General features: G+C 37.0%; 1 protein-coding gene across 1 annotated transcript in view; it reads left to right on the plus strand.

The window, feature by feature from the left end:
- Positions 1 to 20,401, plus strand: part of CNTNAP2 (contactin associated protein 2) — a 2,991,056-nt gene that overhangs the window by 935,587 nt on the left and 2,035,068 nt on the right. The window contains exon 10 of the mRNA XM_053715812.1: positions 3,936 to 4,085. Coding sequence (XP_053571787.1) covers positions 3,936 to 4,085 — 150 coding nt within the window. The remainder of the gene's footprint in view (positions 1 to 3,935; positions 4,086 to 20,401) is intronic.

Below are 20,401 nucleotides of genomic sequence, written 5' to 3' on the forward strand. Positions count from 1 at the left end.
AATAAACTGCAAGTTAGCAACGCACCCCTCTTACCGCAAAACTCGTAATCTAGGCGTAAGCTTGTAACTCATCATTAAAGAAACACCAAAGTTTAAATTAAGTTTTCATGATTCAGACAGAGCACACAATTTTAAACAACTGTCCAATTCACTTCTATTATCTAAATGTGCACAGTCTTTTTATTTGATCCTATTGAGCATGTGCAAGAATTCACAGAACATAAGTATATAGATGTTGCGATTGGCTGATGGCTGTCAAATAATGCAGTGGGTATGAAAATTGAACTAACTTTGAAATGTGTGAAATTAATCTACTACTCATTTGAAATCCAACTAAGTGCTTTTGCATTGTTTTTTTATTATTGATTTGTTGGTTATGCAGTTCTATTGTGTTTAATGGTCCTTTATTAAAGGGACATAATATTCATATGCTAAATCACTTGAAACTGATGCAGTATAACTGTAAAAAGCTGACAGGAAAATATCACCTGAGCATCTCTATGTAAAAAAGGAAGATATTTTACCTCACAATTTCCTCAGCTCAGCAGAGTAAGTTCTGTGTAAAAAGTTATACTCAGCTGCTGCCCAGCTGCAGGTAAAAAAAAAAAAAAAGAATGAAGAAATGAACTGCAGCCAATCAGCATCAGCAGTGCTGAGGTCATGAACTCTTTTACTGTGATCTCATGAGATTTGACTAAACTCTCATGAGATTTCATTGTAAACTTAAACTGAATAGGGAAATAAGATGAGTGTGCACAAGGCTCAACCCCTTAGCTGACCCGGGACAGACATACTGATTTGCTGCTTAGAAGTCCTTTACAATGGGATGTGGCTACTGAGGAACTTTTGAGGTAAAATATCTTTCTTTTTTACATAGAGATGTTCAGATGATATTTTCTAGTCAACCTTTTACAGCTATGCTGCATCACTTTCAAGTGTTTAAACATTTGGTTATCATGACCCTTTAAGCAATTCATACAGATATGTGTCAGAACATTAGTGTCATGGAATGTTGCAAGCTCAGTTAAATACAAAATAAGAAAATTTCCTATAAATTTTACTACTGTTATCAATATTACTTTTTTCTATTTGTAATCATTTTTTACTTACTTTTTTTTCCCCATGGTAGGACACTAATGTGTCTTAAGCATTATAGTTTACTACTAGTCGATAAGCCTGCCCAGAGGGCAGTCTAATTATTTTTTAAACTATAGATGTAGAAACAACCTATTTTGCAACTCTTCTTTTATTTAAATATTTAAGCTACAGTTGTAGCAATAAGCCCCCTAACCTAACACCCCCTAACCTAACACCCCCTTAATTAACCCAAATTATCTAAACTAATACATTCTAAAGTTACAAAAAATAAAAAAAAATAAGTTTACAAAAAATAAAAAAAGGCTAACATTACATAAAATAAAAAATCAAATTACCAAATTTAACAAAATGAAACCTAATCCCTATGAAAATAAAAAAGCCCCCCCAAATAAAAACACCCCCTACTCTAAGAATAAACTACCAGTAGCTCTTAAAAGGGCTTTTTGCAGGGCATTGCCCCAAGATAATCAGCTCTTTTACAAAAAATACACAAAGTCCCCCCTAACAGTAAACCCCCCCCACCCACCAAACCCTCCAAAATAAAAAACCTAACACTAAAAAAACCTAAACTACCCATTGCCCTGAAAACAGCATTTGTTTGGGCATTGCCCTTAAAAGGGCATTTAGCTATTTTACTGCCCATCCCCCTAAAAAAAACCTTAAAAAACCTAAGTCTAACCAGCTAGTTGCTATACACCGTTCCTGAATTCCGGCAGGGAAGATCTTCTTCCAGACGGATCCATCATCTTTATCCACAAGGAAGGCGGCGCGGAGCGGAAATGCGAAGCAGTGTTTCCAGATGTGGCGATCCTCGGTGGCGGCAATGATCCTTGGCGGTGATGGTCCTTTGCAGCGGTTCCCAGTGGCGGTGCTCCATGGTGGCGTGGAGGTTCCTCTTCATGCAATCGTCCACCGCACACTGAAGATTAAATGCAAGGTACCCCATATTTATTGGAGTACCTTGCATTCCTATTGGCTGACATTTTCAAATCAGTCAGTAGGATGAGAGCAAGTGAAATTTTATTGGTTGGTGAACAGCCAATAGAATTTCACTTGCTCTCATCCTATTGGCGGTTCACCAACCAATAAGATTTCACTTACTCTCATCCTATTTGCTGATTTGAAAATGTCAGCCAATCCTTCGGTGGATTCTTTCACCACCCTGCCATTTTCGGAATTCACCTGGATGCAGCTTTGCTGCATCCCAGTGGCTTCCGAAAGTGGAAGGGTGGTAAAAGAATCCAGGTGAATTCTTTTTTTGTTCTCACGCTGCCAACATTCCATTGAGGAATGCGCGTGCAACTGCCGACGGCGACGGACATTACAAACGCAATTATAGTATAGATACTAAGCAATAAGGGGTATATTGTGAAGGTTTGCGCTATTTGGGCTTACCGCTCGTATTGCGAGTTGATAGTAAATGTGATTGTGTGAGTGCAATCGCGATTTATGCTAGACTCATTACAGCGACTTCAGAGAAATTTGGATTTAGGAATAAATAGAATATATTCTATTATTTGAAGAACATTGGAATGTGAAATATTCATATTCATGTGTCGGGTTAGCGCAAATGAGGATATGCGATTGTGTTAGCACGAGAGTGGGGTTTTCACCAATGACTTCTATGGGGGAATACGTGAATGTGCACATTTTTTTGCACTCGTCGGGTTACCGCTAGGGTGAAAACAGTTTACTTTCAACTCATAATACTAGCACAACCCAACAAGCGCAAAAATCATTCAATTAAAGATACCAAGAGAACAAAGAAAAAATGATAATAGGAGTAAATTAGAAAGTTGCTTAGAATCGTGAATTAAAAAATTTGGGTTCAGTATCCCTTTAAGCAGATTAAGTAAAATATATTTTGCACCAAAATAAAATATTTTGTCAACTATATGAGCCTCTTAATTTTTTTGTAGCAAATGTTCTCTAACTATTAACAGACTAGACTACCAAAAGCCAAAAAATGTCTTTCCTGATTTAAGTAGAGCAAACAGTTTTAAACATCTTCCATATTTACTATTTACTTTATTATCAAATTTGCTTCATTCTCTAGGTATCCTTAAAGGGACACTGTACCCAAAAATTTTCTTTTGTGATTCAGATTGAGCATGAAATTTTAAGCAACTTTCTAATTTACTCCTATTATCAAATTTTCTTCTTTCTCCTGGAATCTTTATTTGAAATGCAAGAATGTAAGTTTAGATGCTGGCCCATTTTTGGTGAACAACCTGGGTTGTCCTTGCTGATTGGTGGATAAATTCATCCACCAATAAAAAAGTGCTGTCCAGAGTACTGAAACCAAAATAAAGCTTAGTCGCCTTCTTTTTCAAATAATGATAGCAAGAGAACGAAGAAAAAATGATAATAGGAGTAAATTAGAAAGTTGCTTAAAATTGCATGCTCTATCTGAATTACAAAATAAATATTTTGGGTACAGTGTCCCTTTAATTGGAGGAACAACAATGCACTACTAGGAGCTAGCCAATGTTAAAAAGGCATACATGAGTAGCCACCAAACAGCAGAAAGCTCCCACTACTGCATTGCTACCCCAGAGACTGCCTAGGTATGATTTTCAACAAAGGATACCAAGAGATCAAAACATATTAGATAATAATAGTAAAATGCAAAGTTGTTTATATTAACATGCTCTGTCATAATTATGAAAGTTTAATTTTGACTTTACTGAACATTTAACATTGTTGCTGACAATACTAGAACTCTTTGCTTAGCAATGTATTCTCTGAAAGCCAATTGGTTAGTAATTTGAGAGTGTATTTATTAGTGTATTTGTTATGTTTTTATTTTTAATTGTGTTTTTTTTATTTTTCTGTAGGTTCTGGTCTCAATGATGGCCAATGGCATGAAGTACGGTTCATGGCTAAAGAAAACTTTGCTGTTTTAACAATTGATGGTGATGAGGCTTCATCTGTAAGAACAAATAGCCCTCTTCAGTTCCAGACTGGAAGCAGCTATTTCTTTGGAGGTATGGAATTCAATAGCTTGTCACCGTTATTACAATTCAACAGATATAGCTTATTGAAAGGCTGCAACAATTACTTGACTTGCTTGTTCACTAATTGCAAAACAAGGCCATTGATTTCAGGAAACTTCATTATGTCCAAAACATAAATTTACTATATCTCAGTGCATATGATAAAGCAAAGCTTTAACTTAACCATTTATTTAGATCTGCTGCTGGTAGTTGACATTCTTAAAGGAGTCTTAGTTACCTAATGGGTAAAATGTACTTTGAAAATATTATAGATCATTTGCAAGAATGTTTAATTTGTTGTATTCTTACTGATATTTGTAGGGTAACAAATCTCTAAAAACTCATTTTTTACATGCATTTTGTGATTTTTGTTTTTACATTTAAAGCAGATATAACTTAATGAACCATAACTATTAAAGGGACATAATACTCATATGCTAAATCACTTGAAACTGATGAAGTATAACTATAAAAAGCTGACAGGAAAATGTCACCTGAGCATCTCTATGTAAAAAAGGAAGATATTTTACCTCACAATTTCCTCAGCTCAGCTGAGTAAGTTCTGTGTAAAAAGTTATACTCAGCTGCTACCAGCTGCAGGTAAAAAAATAAAAAAAACGAAGAAATGAACAGCAGCCAATCAGCATCAGCAGTGCTGAGGTCATGAACTCTTACTGTGATCTCATGAGATTTGACTTAACTCTCATGAGATTTCATAGTAAGCTTCCTTTACCTGATTGGTGAAATAATATGAGAGTTCACGAGGCTCATCCTTTTAGCTGTCTCAGGACAGACACACTAATATGCTGCTTAGAAATCCTTTACAATGGGAGGTGGCTACTGAGGGGAACTTTTGAGGTAAAATATCTTTCTTTTTTACATAGAGATGTTCAGGTGATATTTTCTAGTCAGCTTTTTACAGCTATGCTGCATCACTTTAAAGTGTTTAAACATTTGGGTATTTTGGCCCTTTAAGAATTTTACATATTTTAGGTTTATAAACTATTATTTTTAAATGTTTGTCTTAAAATATCATTTAGCAAAATTGCACAACTATTTTTACTTTAGTATAGTTACTATTTGGACATCCCAGTATTATGCACATTACCGTTCTCTGACAAGGATAAAGGTGTTTGAGGCATACAATATGCTTCTTATGCCCTATGCACTGTATCAGCAAAGGTAGATTTTCCCACAACCCACAAGCAATTTTCTAATGCACTTGCACTGCAAAAAGGATTCTAATCAAAACTTGAATTTCATATTAGCCCAGACTATCCCTTTAAACTACGTATTATTATTATTATTTATTTGTAGAGCGCCAACAGATCCCACAGTCCTATATACATATATATAATATACAACAAGTAACATTTATAAAATACATATTATGGACCAGATGAATGAGGAGAGGGCACTGCCAAGAATTGCCAGCTCTTATATATCACCTTGATATACAAGACAGCTGGGCTGGCTAGCTTACTTCTAAGGGTTACTTACCTGCATTAAGCCTACAACTTATTTGTAATGTTATAATTAAAAATATTACTTTTTATCCCTTCTCCTACAGCCAACACATTTATCTTTTCTAACATCTTTAACTTTTTTTATTTTTATTTTTTTTACGTCAAGCGTACGCTTTTGTGCACAAGCCACAACTATGGTTCTCAGGCAGCTCGTGCACAGATATAAGTTGCTGAAATGGCAAGATAGCTGGTGACTGTGCACTCACAAGATTCTCAGAGATTGTTGGTGTATACACTCGCACTCTTTTGAAAATGTGGAATCTTAATACTATGCAATATTTTAAAATGAAAATATGTTTCAAATACAGGAAAGCAGAATTTGATTGAGACTACAATCAATCCCTTTAACATCTGCTAAGTAGATAAGATTTGAGAAAAACAAATGTGTGGTTATGCATAGTAAAAAGACAAAAAGAGAATTATAGCCCACAGTTTTAAATGTCTTACTCTTTAGCCTATGTTGAAGATATATCTCACAAGAGTTATAATGAATTAAATAATAGTTTGCTTCATATAAGACACAGACTACATCAATAACATAACTGATCATGTCTTTTTGTGTTACCAAATATTGATGATATCTCAATGAAATCGGATGCCAAACTAAACTACTAAACATAAGAAATTAGACTGCAGTACTGATGGTATGCTAGAACTCTTTCACTCATTAGATAAGAGATAAAGGAGATAGAAGGGAAGAGACAGAATATGGGTTGGTTAAAGGGACACTCAAGTTAAAACACACTTTTATGATTCAGATAGATCATGCTCTTTCCAATTTACTTCCAAAATCAAATTTTGCACAGTCTTTTTATATTCACACTTTCTGAGGAACAAGGTCCTACTGAGCAAAAGCTAACAGGGTATACGTATACTAGTCTGTGAGTGGCTGATGTTTGTCACATGATATAGGGGGCTGGAAAATGGGAGAAAAAATAAATTTGTCAGAAAAGAATCTACTGCTTATTTGAAATTCAGAGTAAGTGCTATTGCATTGTCTTTTTATTCTGTACTTGTTAATTATGTAATTCTACTGTAATCGGGAGGACAATGGAATGAAATGCAGTATGATAATGGTGTAAATAAGACAGTTTTAGAATATGGCATAAGAAAAGATTGTAAAAGTGTTGTGTAGATATTCTGGCCCCTATTTAAGAAAGTCTGGAGGACCTGATCCGACAGTGCGGATCAGGTCTGCCAGACCTCACTGAATACCGCGAGCAATATGCTCGCCGTATTCAGCATTGCACCAGCAGCTCACAAAAGCTGCTGGTGCAACGCCGCCCCCTGCAGACTCGAGGTCAATGGGCCGCCAACAGGGGGGTGTCAATCAACCCTATCGTACTCGATCGGGTTGATTTCTGGCGATGTCTGTCCGCCTGAATGAAAAAGTTTGGGTTTCACGTCCCCTTTAAAGGACCATTACATACAGTAGAATACATAATCATCAAGTGCATAATAAAAAGACAATGCTATAGCAATTACTCTGAATTTTAAATGAGTAGTGTTTTTTTTTCTGACAAATTTTCATCTGGTGTTGCCATGTTCCTAGTTCAAAATAGAAATGCCTGGTATTTCGGGGCTGGACTGAAACCTTGTTGGGGGATCAGACTGATACACTTCAGGAAAAGTTCTCCTCTGTGAAAAGCACAATTGGGCTAAATGAGGCTGCTCTTAGGTGATAATTTGCCATAGAACAAGCTACCGAGCTGTTGTTTGTTCCCGGTAGAGCGCTTCTCTTTTAGTATGTATTTGACATTTCAATATTTAACTCAATTTGACAGCCCTTGTATCACATGACAGCCATCAGCCAATCACAGACTCAAATACATTTACTGTGAACTCTTGCACATGCTCAGTAGGAGCTTATTCCTCAAACAATGTGCATACAGAAAGACTGTGCACAATTTGATATTGGAAGTAAAATGGAAAGTCTCTTTAAACTACATGTTCTTTCTGAATCATGAAAGTTTAATTGTGTCCTTTTAAGTATACAGAACAAACAAAATATGCCTTACTTATGCATAAAAAAAGTAATCATTTGAAGGCAGAGAAGCATCAGAAGGCTGATTGAGTTTGCTGATATTTCTTTGAGTAGCGGAAGCTTAATTACTGCTTAGGACAGCCTTATGCATATCACAAATATTCTTGAATTCCCTCACAATATTGCTCACTTCCACCACAAATGGAGGTTTAACCCATGAATCAACCACCCTTTCTATAGCAATCTACTCCTGAGCCTTTTACCCATCAGCTTGAGATCACAAGACTTAATTCTGGTACTGCGTTACAATATATGCTGGATACTAATATAACTTTCTGAACAAAAAGAGGCAGGTAGGAAACAAATAAAATAAAAATACACTTTAAAGAGCTTATACATTTCCCAAATAACTACAGGAACATTACTATACTGATTCCGAAGGTTTGTTATAGCTTTTATTCAAAGTTTAACATTTATATTCCATATAAGAAAACCAAAAACATGGAAAAAAAATACAGCTCAAGTAATTCACTTGATAATTTTCTTCCTTGTTACAATCCGTAAAAAGATGATTACCTCAAAAATTCATGGTAAGCAAACCTAAAAATAAAACTTAAAAACAAAAGAATTTGACACCTTTTGATGTAGTAATCTCAAATTAAAAAACAAATTCACAAAGGAATATTAAAACTCACAAGTGTAGCACCTTCAGGTGATTTAATGAGATGCTGGGCACTATCACTCTCCTATCTACACTTACCTCCAATATATAACTGCTTACACTATTGACACCAATCCAGACATCCCAACTCTACCTGAAGTTCAGGGAGTCTCCCTGATTGTAATAGCGGCTCCCTGATGCCAGCAAATGGAGTGCAATCTCCCTGAAACTCCAAGTACCATGATCCAATGTGGCCCAAATCCGGAAAAGTGTTTCTTTAAGGAATGCCTTTAGTTGCTAGGACGTTATAGAACCTTCAAAGCATGCACCAATAACCAAAAAGCCCCCTCTTATTCTAATAAAATAAAAACACAAATACTTCCTTATTTACTGCACGTAATTAAACTTCATATTCTAAAATATTTAAGCATTCAACAAGCGTACGGTCAATGGAAAATAGGTTTGTTGTATGTGGTTGTGCAATAAAACTATTTTTTTTTTAATGTGACTTTAGTGGGAAGCTAATTTAATTATAAGTCTCTATCTTATTTAGGGTTTCAATGTGCTCATATATTTAACTGGGAGAGGGGGGCGGCACAGTAGCGGGTGAAGCCACCTCCCTGAAATTAGTTTTTGCAGGTTGGGATGTCTGCCAATCAGACCTTTTATTTACAAATTATACTTAACATTAACTTAACCATTTTAAAACCATGCAATTAAATTATATGCAATAACAATAATATACAATCCTCTGAAATCAAATACTAACTTCAGCACTTAACTGATATGTTAGGTGAAACAAATTCTTATCAACTCATTCTCTCTAAAGAAATCCCAGCTAACATGATTAGAAAAATTGTCACCCCAACAGTGGCCACTTTCATCAGAGATCCCCTGATAAAGTCATGTTTAAGGTGATGGAAATGTGTTAGAATAATTATTAATAAGTGGACACTGCATATAGATAGATGGAGAGATAGAGAGATAGATAGATATGTAGAGTGATAGACCCTGATGATCAATATATTATCAGACCCACGAGAAATTACCTTTTTGGCCTTGTCAATCTCCCAATCTGTGGGTTTGAGGAAATATTCCAAAAAGTGGGCTAAATCTCTCTGTTCTGACAAGCGATTATGTTACTCCCATAGGAAATAATAGGGATCGCAACGTCTGTAAAAGTCCACCTACATTGACACTTATCTGCAATCTTGTCATTTTAAATCTTTCACTGGCAATCTCAATCCCGCAATGGATCCCTTTTGAATATATTGCCACATCATGGATGTTTAGATATATTTGTTCAGGTTACAGTCAGTGGATTCATGTTTGAAAAAAAAATCTAGATTTGTTTTGTTTTTGTTTTCAAGATTTGTGATTTAATATTTGACTTTGTTAGTATATATTAATACTCTACTCTGTATAGCTGTTTTTGGGGTATAGTTTCCTTTATTTGTTGTTCATATATTTTTTTTTAATATACTCTTATCATTATTTTAATCAGCACCTTTTTTATGTTCCCTGTGATCTTGGTGTCAAGACTGTGTCAAGAATATATCAGTCATGAATTTTGGAATAAAAGAAAAACTGTTTGCCCCCTCACGTTAAATAATGCCTCTACAGGTTTCTGTTGTCCATATGTTTACACTATGAATCAAAATGGCTGTTCTGCTGATTGGCTATCTCATGTCTAAGGAAGGAAGAGACAATGACCAGGTGGCTATTTGGAAATGAAAACCTGGTATATTTGAGGAATGGATTTAAATATTCTACAAATGATTTTTTTCTTGAGAATACTGCCAAGGCTGAGCAAAAGTTTACGTATTTTAGTATTGGCATTATTTTGTGTTAAACTAGTATTAACATTTTTCTGTGGCTCTTTCAATTAGACAACATTGAGCTTTGAAATAATCAAAGAGTTGTCTAAATGAACTATACAGCTATACAGTTCTAATCTAGCTTAATGTGTTGAGTTTTTTTTATAAGCACCACAAGGATCAACAAAAATCTTGTTGTGTAACTTGAGGCTTAATATACAGATTGTAAGACAGATGGTTCTATCTGGCTGTAAGCCTTTGAAAACACTGCCCAGCATCCATCAAATTCTATTTAAATGTGCTGAGCCAAAAACAAAGGAACTTATGAAGGCATCTCAGACATGTCGAAGAAGAAACGTCTTTGTAATTATTTATATGATTCTTTGCCCCTTGCCACAAACAACTGTAGTATTCAAAATTCAAATTTCCTATAAAATGAGATACGCATTAATCATCATCATCATCATTCTTCTTCTTATTATTATTATTAATAATAATAATAATAAACACATATGGAAAATGCATGTTCTGGGTCTTTTCTTAGGTTAATAAAATTGTCATGCATTTTACATGGGTCAACCCTCAATAAGTATTGCTATAGTGGTGCAAAATATAGCGATGGACTATCATTATAGGGACAGTCAACTCCAACATTTTTATTGTTTAAAAATAAGATAAGATAAAAATATAGATAATATAGATAATCCCTTTATTACCCATTCCCCAGTTTTGCACAGCCAACATGGTTATATTATTATTACTATTAACCTCTGTAATTATCTTGTATCTAAGCCTTTTGATAGCCCCCTGTTCACATGACTATTTATTTATTATCTATTGACTTGCAGTTTAGCCAATTAACGCTGTGTCATCTACAACTCCACGGGAGAGAGCACAATGCTATCTATATGGCCCACATGGATTAGCAGTCTCTTGTTGTGAAAAATCTAATAAAAATGCATGTCTGTAGTGGCTTAGAAATAGGCAGAAATTTAGAGGTTTAATGTTATAAACTATATTAATAGTTATGTTATAAAGTATATTAATAGAACAATGCTGTGTTGACTGTCCCTTTAAGGTTCCAGGGAGACCCTTGTTTCTATTTTACTAAATTTAAGGATTTGTAATTGCAACTTCAACTTTGGTTTGATATTAAAGGAAATTCTAATGCAAAAATTGCATGCACTAAATAGTTTTTGCATAACTGACCCTACTAAATAATGTGTTTAATCCCTACAAAGAATTTAAGCACATTGGATAAATTCCTAATTGGGTGCTGCAAGCTTTTTATTCTACCAAGCGATTTGAGGAGTCATGCAAATTCTACTCTTGATTGGCTGAGCCATGTTATACTCAGGAATTGCAAAGCTTGCAGCTCTTGTGTGGAACTTTACTTTTGTGTTTAACCCCCTTACAAGGGTTAAACACATATGCCTAGATTACTAGTGGTGCGCTAATGAAGCGCAAGTGCAATATCATTTTTTATAGGCTCCCTAGAGCGTCTTCAGCCTCTCTCTAGCCTCCCCAGTCCTTATGTTATTAACCCCTTGAGTGCTAATGACGGCTCAGAGCCGTCATTAGCACTCAACTACTTTTTTCCAATCTGGGGGCCCCCACCAGCTAATTCCCCCGGCGATCGGGCCTGCATAGTGACAGGCATCGCCGGGGCTTCGCGTCACCGCACAACTTTATTTAAAATTGTCCATACAAAGTATAGGGAAAGGGGGCATGCTGCTTAGAAACCTGTATCTCAGGGATCTAAGCAGCTACAGACCCCCAAGACCTACCATTGGAAAGGTAATCGCCTAATCACCTTTCCAATGGTATAAGTCTTGGGGATCTGGGGGGGGGGAATAAAAAAGTTTTTTAAAATAGTAAAAAACAGAAAAATATAGAATTCAGCTTAGCACTCAAAGGGCAATCAAATCATTAAAGGGACACTGTACCCAAATGTTTTCTTTTGTAATTCAGAAAGAGCATGCAATTTTAAGCAACTTTCTAATTTACTCCTATTATCAATTTTTCTTCGTTCTCTTGCTATTATTTTTTGAAAAAGAATGCATCTAAGCTTTTTTTTGGTTTCAGTATTATGGACAGCACTTTTTTATTGGTGGATGAATTTATCCACCAATCAGCAAGGACAACCCAGGTTGTTCACCAAAAATGGGCCGGCATCTAAACTTACATTCTTGCATTTCAAATAAAGATACCAAGAGAATGAAGAAAATTTGATAATAGGAGTAAATTAGAAAGTTGCTTAAAATTTCATGCTCAATCTGAATCACAAAAGAAAAATTTTGGGTACAGTGTCCCTTTAACAATACTTGAGGAAATAATAGAAAAGGCAGCTATGCAAATTACCAAACAAAGGGGTTTGCAAAGAGAATATAAAACAACAGTATTGCATGATAGCTGAGTCAGCTTAGTGATAGAAGATCCAATCTTGCAGAATACATCTGTCCAAGGAAGGCATTTCTTAACGCTTTTAGTACAAAACAGCATTTTCTTTTCTTCATGTAATATATATTTTAGTAGTGCTGCATCATGAGAAATCTAATGAAATAGGCTTTAAAGATCAGGATAAAATAACCCCTTATGAAGCAGATGAAGTCATAGTATCTGTTGCCACTTAAAGGTAACCTAATTAATGCAGCAGCAAGCGCCAGGTACATTTTGCATTAGTTATGCCGTAAACACATGAAAACAAAGTACAGGCAATGTGTTTTGTTTTTACTATCTACAATGTAGCAGCAGGTGCAAGAATATGTGCTACATCAGCATGCTCATGTTAAATTATAGAAATGAAAGTATTTTAATGCTGTAAACAAATAGCTACAAAGTTTAACATTTTCATGCCAAGAGACAAGGTTTGTAATGTCTACTCCAGTAAATGTCAGTGGATAATTGTTCAGTTCTGCTTTGGCAAGAGGGATGCACACAAAGTCCAACTGGCTAACAGCATAATGTTGTAGTTTCCAACTGGATGTCTTCTTAAATTTTATACTGCAGCCAATATATATGTTAAATATCACGCTACGTCAAAATATTCTGTAGACGTTTTAACCAAAAAGCTACAGTACTATTAAATGGAGGCGTCATGTTAAAGGGACATGAAATCCTAAATTTGTCTTTCTTGATTCAGATAGAGCATACCATTTTAAATAACTTTACAGTTTACTTCTGCTATTAATTTTGCTTCAATCTCTTGGTATCCTTTATTGAAGCCGCAGCAATGCACTACAGGGAGCTAACTGAACACAATGGTAAGAAAATCATAAGAGGTATATATGTGCTGCCACCAATCAGCAGCTAGCTTACAGCTCCTGAGCCTACTTAAGAATGCGTTGCAACAAAGGATATCAAGAGAATGAAGCAAATTAGGTAATATAATTAAATTGGAAAGTTGTTTAAAATTGTATGTTCTATCTGACTCATGAAAGAATATTTTTTAGTTTCATGTCCCTTTAACCCCTTAACGACCGAGGACGTGCAGGGTACGTCCTCAAAAAAAAGGCAGTTAATGCCTGAGGACGTACCCTGCACGTCCTCGGTGTGGAAAGCAGCTGGAAGCGATCCTGTTTGCTTCCAGCTGCTTTCCGGTTATTGCAGTGATGCCTCGATATGGAGGCATCCTGCAATAACCTTTTGAAGCCATCCGATGCAGAGAGAGCCACTCTGTGGCCCTCTCTGCACCGGAGATCGGTGGCTTCCTTCGTTGGTGGGTGGGAGCATTACCGGGAGGCGGGTGGCGGCCATCGATGGCCCTGGAGATGTGGAGGGGGGCGGGATCGTGGGCGGGGATGCCCGGGGGCGCGCACGGACGCGCGCGCGTGCACGGGAGGGCGGGGGCGGGCGCGTGCACGGGGAGGGAGCGGGTGGGAACGCTACACTACAGAACAAGGTTTAAATTAAATCAGTTAACAAAAGTAAAAAATAAAAAACGATCAATGAGGTGGTTGGGGTTTGGGGGGGGGGGGGGGGGGGGGGTTTGGGGAAGCTACACTACAGAAAAAAAAAACTAAGAAAAAAAAGCACTTTTTTGTATAAGCTGGGTACTGGCAGACAGCTGCCAGTACCCAAGATGGCCCCAATAAGGCAGATAGGGAAGGTTACAAAGCTTTTTTGGGGGGGGATCAGGGAGGTTGGAGGCTAAGGGGGGTCCTATACAGCAGAATAATTATTATTATTTTTTTTAAAAAAACCTATACCCCCCAAAAAGCTTTTATTTTAGTACTGGCAGACTTTCTGCCAGTACTTAAGATGGCGGGGACAATTGTGGGGTGGGGGAGGGAAGGGAGCTGTTTGGGAGGGATCAGGGGGTCTGATGTGTCAGGTGGGAGGCTGATCTCTACACTAAAGCTAAAATTAACCCTGCAAGCTCCCTACAAACTTCCTAATTAACCCCTTCACTGCTAGCCATAATACACGTGTGATGCGCAGCAGCATTTTGCGGCCTTCTAATTACCAGAAAGCAACGCCAAAGTCATATATATCTGCTATTTCTGAACAAAGGGGATCCCAGAGAAGCATTTACAACCATTTGTGCCATAATTGCACAAGCTGTTTGTAAATGATTTCAGTGAGAAACCTAAAATTGTGAAAAATTTAACGTTTTTTTTTTTTATTTGATCGCATTTGGCGGTGAAATGGTGGCATGAAATATACCAAAATGGGCCTAGATCATTACTTTGGGTTGTCTACTACACTACACTAAAGCTAAAATTAACCATACAAGCTCCCTACAAGCTCCCTAATTAACCCCTGCACTGCTGGGCATAATACACGTGTGGTGCGCAGCGGCATTTAGCGGCCTTCTAATTACCAAAAAGCAATGCCAAAGCCATATATGTCTGCTATTTCTGAACAAAGGGGATCCCAGAGAAGCATTTACAACCATTTGTGCCATAATTGCACAAGCTGTTTGTAAATAATTTCAGTGAGAAACCGAAAGTTTGTGAAAAAATTTGTGAAAAAGTGAACGATATTTTGTATTTGATCGCATTTGGCGGTGAAATGGTGGCATGAAATATACCAAAATTGGCCTAGATTAATACTTTGGGATGTCTTCTAAAAAAAAATATATACATGTCAATTGATATTCAGGGATTCCTGAAAGATATTAGTGTTCCAATGTAACTAGCGCTAATTTTGAAAAAAAGTAGTTTGGAAATAGCAAAATGCTACTTGTATTTATGGCCCTAGAGCTTTCAAAAAAAGCAAAGAACATGTAAATATTAGGTATTTCTAAACTCAGGACAAAATTTAGAAACTATTTAGCATGTTTTTTTTTTTTGGTGGTTGTAGATGTGTAACAGATTTTGGGGGTCAAAGTTAAAAAAAGTGTGTTTTTTTTCCATTTTTTCCTCATATTTTATAATTTTTTTTATAGTAAATTATAAGATATGATGAAAATAATGGTATTTTTAGAAAGTTAATTTAATGGCGAGAAAAACGGTATATAATATGTGTGGGTACAGTAAATGAGTAAGAGGGAAATTACAGCTAAACACAAACACCGCAAAAATGTAAAAATAGCCTTGGTCCCAAACGGACAGAAAATGGAAAAGTGCTGTGGTCATTAAGGGGTTAACCCAAGACCCCAAGGGCATAAAATATATTTGGATTTAATAACAATCCATGTTAGCATAGGTGAGTGATTCTATTACTCCTTATGCACTGAGAAACTGAAAGGGACAATAAACATATTGTAATTGCAATATTTTCTGCTGATTTGCAATAAATTAACATCCTAGGTGAGTATACAAACATTTCAATTCATTAACACCTTGTTTGCTTCAACTGTTTTTAAAAGACAAACTCCACCCACCACTTGCCTTATATCTCTGCTGAGGCCAATTAGGATGAACTATGTAGCAGGGTTAAAATACATCTTTGGGAGTGCTGCTAATGAGAACAAATAGTTACAAAAAACAGAGGGAATTGGATCCACTTGCAAATAAAGAAAACATTTTTAAATGCTGCAAAAAACAACAACTATGTTTTTATATTAAAATTGGGATCTTAGTCAAACAATATGGCCATGTTCTCCTTAGTCACCAACTTACAAGGTGTCCCAATGGTTGACTGTCCTAACATTACAGTACTTTGCCTTTATGGGCTGAATCATTTCTCCTTCTGACACCCAGGCTTTATATAAATGTCCAATACACTGTCATGAGCACACATAAGCTTGGGTGAGACCACACTATTAGTAATGCAATTCCCATTTGTCGCTGGTCCTTAAGGGGTAAAATATATATTTATAGTTTTGCTGCACCCCCAAAGATGTATTTAAACTCTATTTTTTATTGTGTGCTAAATCAAACTGTAAATTTGCAAATGTGATTGCTTACTATGCAGAAAAAAATCATATATATATATATATATATATATATATATATGCCTAACTGGCCACAGCAATGAAAATAAGATAAAAACACTCATAAAACTATCCCAGGACTGTTTGCTTAGATTGCTAAAACAATGTAAATTATGCACACAAATTTAAAAGCTGTTACAATTGTAATCAATGGGGCTGCATTTATTTTGCAACTGTTAACAGCTCACCACACAGAACACTAATACTCTCTGAAACAATGCACCATAATATACATACAAAGGGAAACTTTGAAAAAGTAAAAGAAAAATGAAGCACAAATAAGGCATGTTCATCAGCCTTGAAAATTGCGAAACTTGATAGTGAGACAATGGGGCCGATATGCTGTCGGCATTTATCATTGCACAAGCATTCCTTGTGAAATGCTTGTGCAATGCCGCCCCCTGCAGATTCATGGCCAATCGGCCGCTAGCAGAGGTGTCAATTATCGCTATCGGATCGGGATGATTGCTGTCCGACACCTCAGAGGTGGCAGACGAGTTAAGGAGCAGCGGTCTTAAGACCGCTGCTTCTTAACTTATGTGTCCGGCGAGCCTGAAAGCTTGCGCAGAAACAGTTACATTCGCAGCTACATAAATTGGCCCCAATATATCTTAAGGGCAATAGATTCTTTAATGAGTTCTATATGCTTGAATCAGGTGTGGGTACAAACCCCCCCCCAAAAAAAAACAACCCACAGTGCCCTACTCTACGCTTTGGAGCACCAATGATTATACCCCTCACATGAACAAGATTTCTAAGACACTTCTCTTTCTATCCAGTGAGACTACTCTACCCTGATAAAAACAAAGATGAAAATAATTTACAGTTTGGATCATTTACATAACGCATTTTGTGAGCGCATTTCCTAAGCGCTGCAGTTGTATATTTAATTTTTGTGTTTCTAGTGGTTCTCATTTGATATACGAGATATCAAGTACTGGGGCACTTAACACAACTATATATATAATGTAACTAATGAAATGTTGGGTAAGTGATGGTGAAGTGATAATCTTGCTTTTATGACATCCATAGACTGCTTCACAAGCTTCACAAATTTAGCCAAATTTGCGCATTCATTCTTTACAGCTTGCATGTAGTCCCTGTGCCCACGCTTACCTTTTAAATGCGCAATTTTCCTCTTGTACACGATTCAAGGATTACTCAGAGAACTAAAAGAAAGGCAGTCATAGGAGAGACAAGAAATTGTGGTAAAAAGAGATGCAGGGTACACAAATATAATATAAAAGTGTTGGCAAAGTTTGGTGAAACACATACGGCTAGATTTAGAGTTTTGTCGGTAACGACCCGCGTAGCTAACGCTGGCTTTTTTCTGGCCGCACCTTTAAAATAACTCTGGTATTGAGAGTCCACAGAATGGCTGCGTTAGGCTCCAAAAAAGGAGCGTGGAGCATATTTAACGCCACTGCAACTCTCGATACCAGAGTTGCTTACGGACGCGGCCAGCCTCAAAAACGTGCTCGTGCACGATTCCCCCATAGGAAACAATGGGGCTGTTTGAGCTGAAAAAAAAACTAACACCTGCAAAAAAGCCGCGTTCAGCTCCTAACGCAGCACCATTGTTTCCTATGGGAAAACACTTCCTACGTCTGCACCTAACACTCTAACATGTACCCCGAGTCTAAACACCCCTAACCTTACACTTATTAACCCCTATTCTGCCGCCCCCCGCTATCGCTGACCCCTGCATATTATTATTAACCCCTAATCTGCCGCTCCGTAAACCGTCGCTACTTACATTGTCCCTATGTACCCCTAATCTGCTGCCCCTAACACCGCCGACCCCTATATTATATTTATTAACCCCTAATCTGCCCCCCACAATGTCGCCTCCACCTGCCTACACTTATTAACCCCTAATCTGCCGACCGGACCGCACCGCTATTATTATAAAGTTATTAACCCCTAATCCGCCTCACTAACTCTCTAATAAATAGTATTAACCCCTAATCTGCCCTCCCTAACATCGCCGACTGGAGCTCACCGCTATTCTAATAAATGTATTAACCCCTAAAGCTAAGTCTAACCCTAACACTAACACCCCCCTAAGTTAAATATAATTTTAATCTAACGAAATTAATTAACTCTTATTAAATAAATTATTCCTATTTAAAGCTAAATACTTACCTGTAAAATAAATCCTAATATAGCTACAATATAAATTATAATTATATTATAGCTATTTTAGGATTAATATTTATTTTACAGGTAACTTTGTATTTATTTTAACCAGGTACAATAGCTATTAAATAGTTAAGAACTATTTAATAGCTAAAATAGTTAAAATAATTACAAATTTACCTGTAAAATAAATCCTAACCTAAGTTACAATTAAACCTAACACTACACTATCAATAAATTAATTAAATAAAATACCTATAATTATCTACAATTAAACCTAACACTGCACTATCAATAAATAAATTAAATACAATTCCTACAAATAAATACAATGAAATAAACTAACTAAAGTACAAAAAATAAAAAAGAACTAAGTTACAAAAAATAAAAAAATATTTACAAACATTAGAAATATATTACAACAATTTTAAACTAATTACACCTACTCTAAGCCCCCTAATAAAATAAAAAAGCCCCCCAAAATAAAAAAAATGCCCTACCTTATTCTAAATTACTAAAGTTCAAAGCTCTTTTACCTTACCAGCCCTGAACAGGGCCCTTTGCGGGGCATGCCCCAAGAAGTTCAGCTCTTTTGCCTGTAAAAAAAAACATACAATACCCCCCCCCCAACATTACAACCCACCACCCACATACCCCTAATCTAACCCAAACCCCCCATAAATAAACCTAACACTAAGCCCCTGAAGATCTCCCTACCTTGAGTCGTCTTCACCCAGCCGAGCCAAATTCTTCATCCAAGCGGAGCAAGAAGAGGTCCTCCATCCGGTAGAAGTCTTCATCCAAGCGGGGCAGAAGAGGTCTTCCATCCGATTGAAGTCTTCATCCAAGAGGCATCTTCTATCGTCATCCATCCGGAGTGGAGCGGCAGCATCCTGAAGACCTCCGACGCGGAACATCCATCCTGGCCGACGACTGAACGACGAATGACGGATCAGCCAATAGAATGCAAGCTCAATCTGATTGGCTGATTGGATCAGCCAATCGGATTGAACTTGATTCTGATTGGCTGATTCCATCAGCCAATCAGAATATTCCTACCTTAATTCCGATTTGCTGATAGAATCCTATCAGCCAATCGGAATTCGAGGGACGCCATCTTGGATGACATCATTTAAAGGAACCGTCATTCGGCTAGTAGGCGTCGGGAGAAGAGGATGTTCCGCGTCGGATGGAAGATGATGGCTCCCGAAGAAAGAAGATTGAAGATGCCGTTGATAGAAGACTTCATCCGGATCATGGACCTCTTCAGCTCCCGCTTGGATGAAGACTTCATCCGGAACATAGACCTCTTCAGCTACCGCTTGGATGAAGACTTCATCCGGATCATGGACCTCTTCAGCTCCCGCTTGGATGATGACTTCAGCCGGATCATGGACCTCCTCAGCCCCCCGCTTGGGCTTGGATCAGGACATCGGAGGAGCTCTTCTGGATCGATCGGTAAACCTGGTATGGTGAAGATAAGGTAGGAAGATCTTCAGGGGCTTAGTGTTAGGTTTATTTAAGGGGGGTTTGGGTTAGATTAGGGGTATGTGGGTGGTGGGTTGTAATGTTGGGGGGGAGTATTGTATGTTTTTTTTTACAGGCAAAAGAGCTGAACTTCTTGGGGCATGCCCCGCAAAGGGCCCTGTTCAGGGCTGGTAAGGTAAAAGAGCTTTGAACTTTAGTAATTTAGAATAGGGTAGGGCATTTTTTTATTTTGGGGGGCTTTGTTATTTTATTAGGGGGCTTAGAGTAGGTGTAATTAGTTTAAAATTGTTGCAATATTTTTCTTATGTTTGTA

The sequence above is a fragment of the Bombina bombina genome, chromosome 5 (assembly GCF_027579735.1).
Source record: "Bombina bombina isolate aBomBom1 chromosome 5, aBomBom1.pri, whole genome shotgun sequence".
Classification (NCBI taxonomy): domain Eukaryota; kingdom Metazoa; phylum Chordata; class Amphibia; order Anura; family Bombinatoridae; genus Bombina; species Bombina bombina.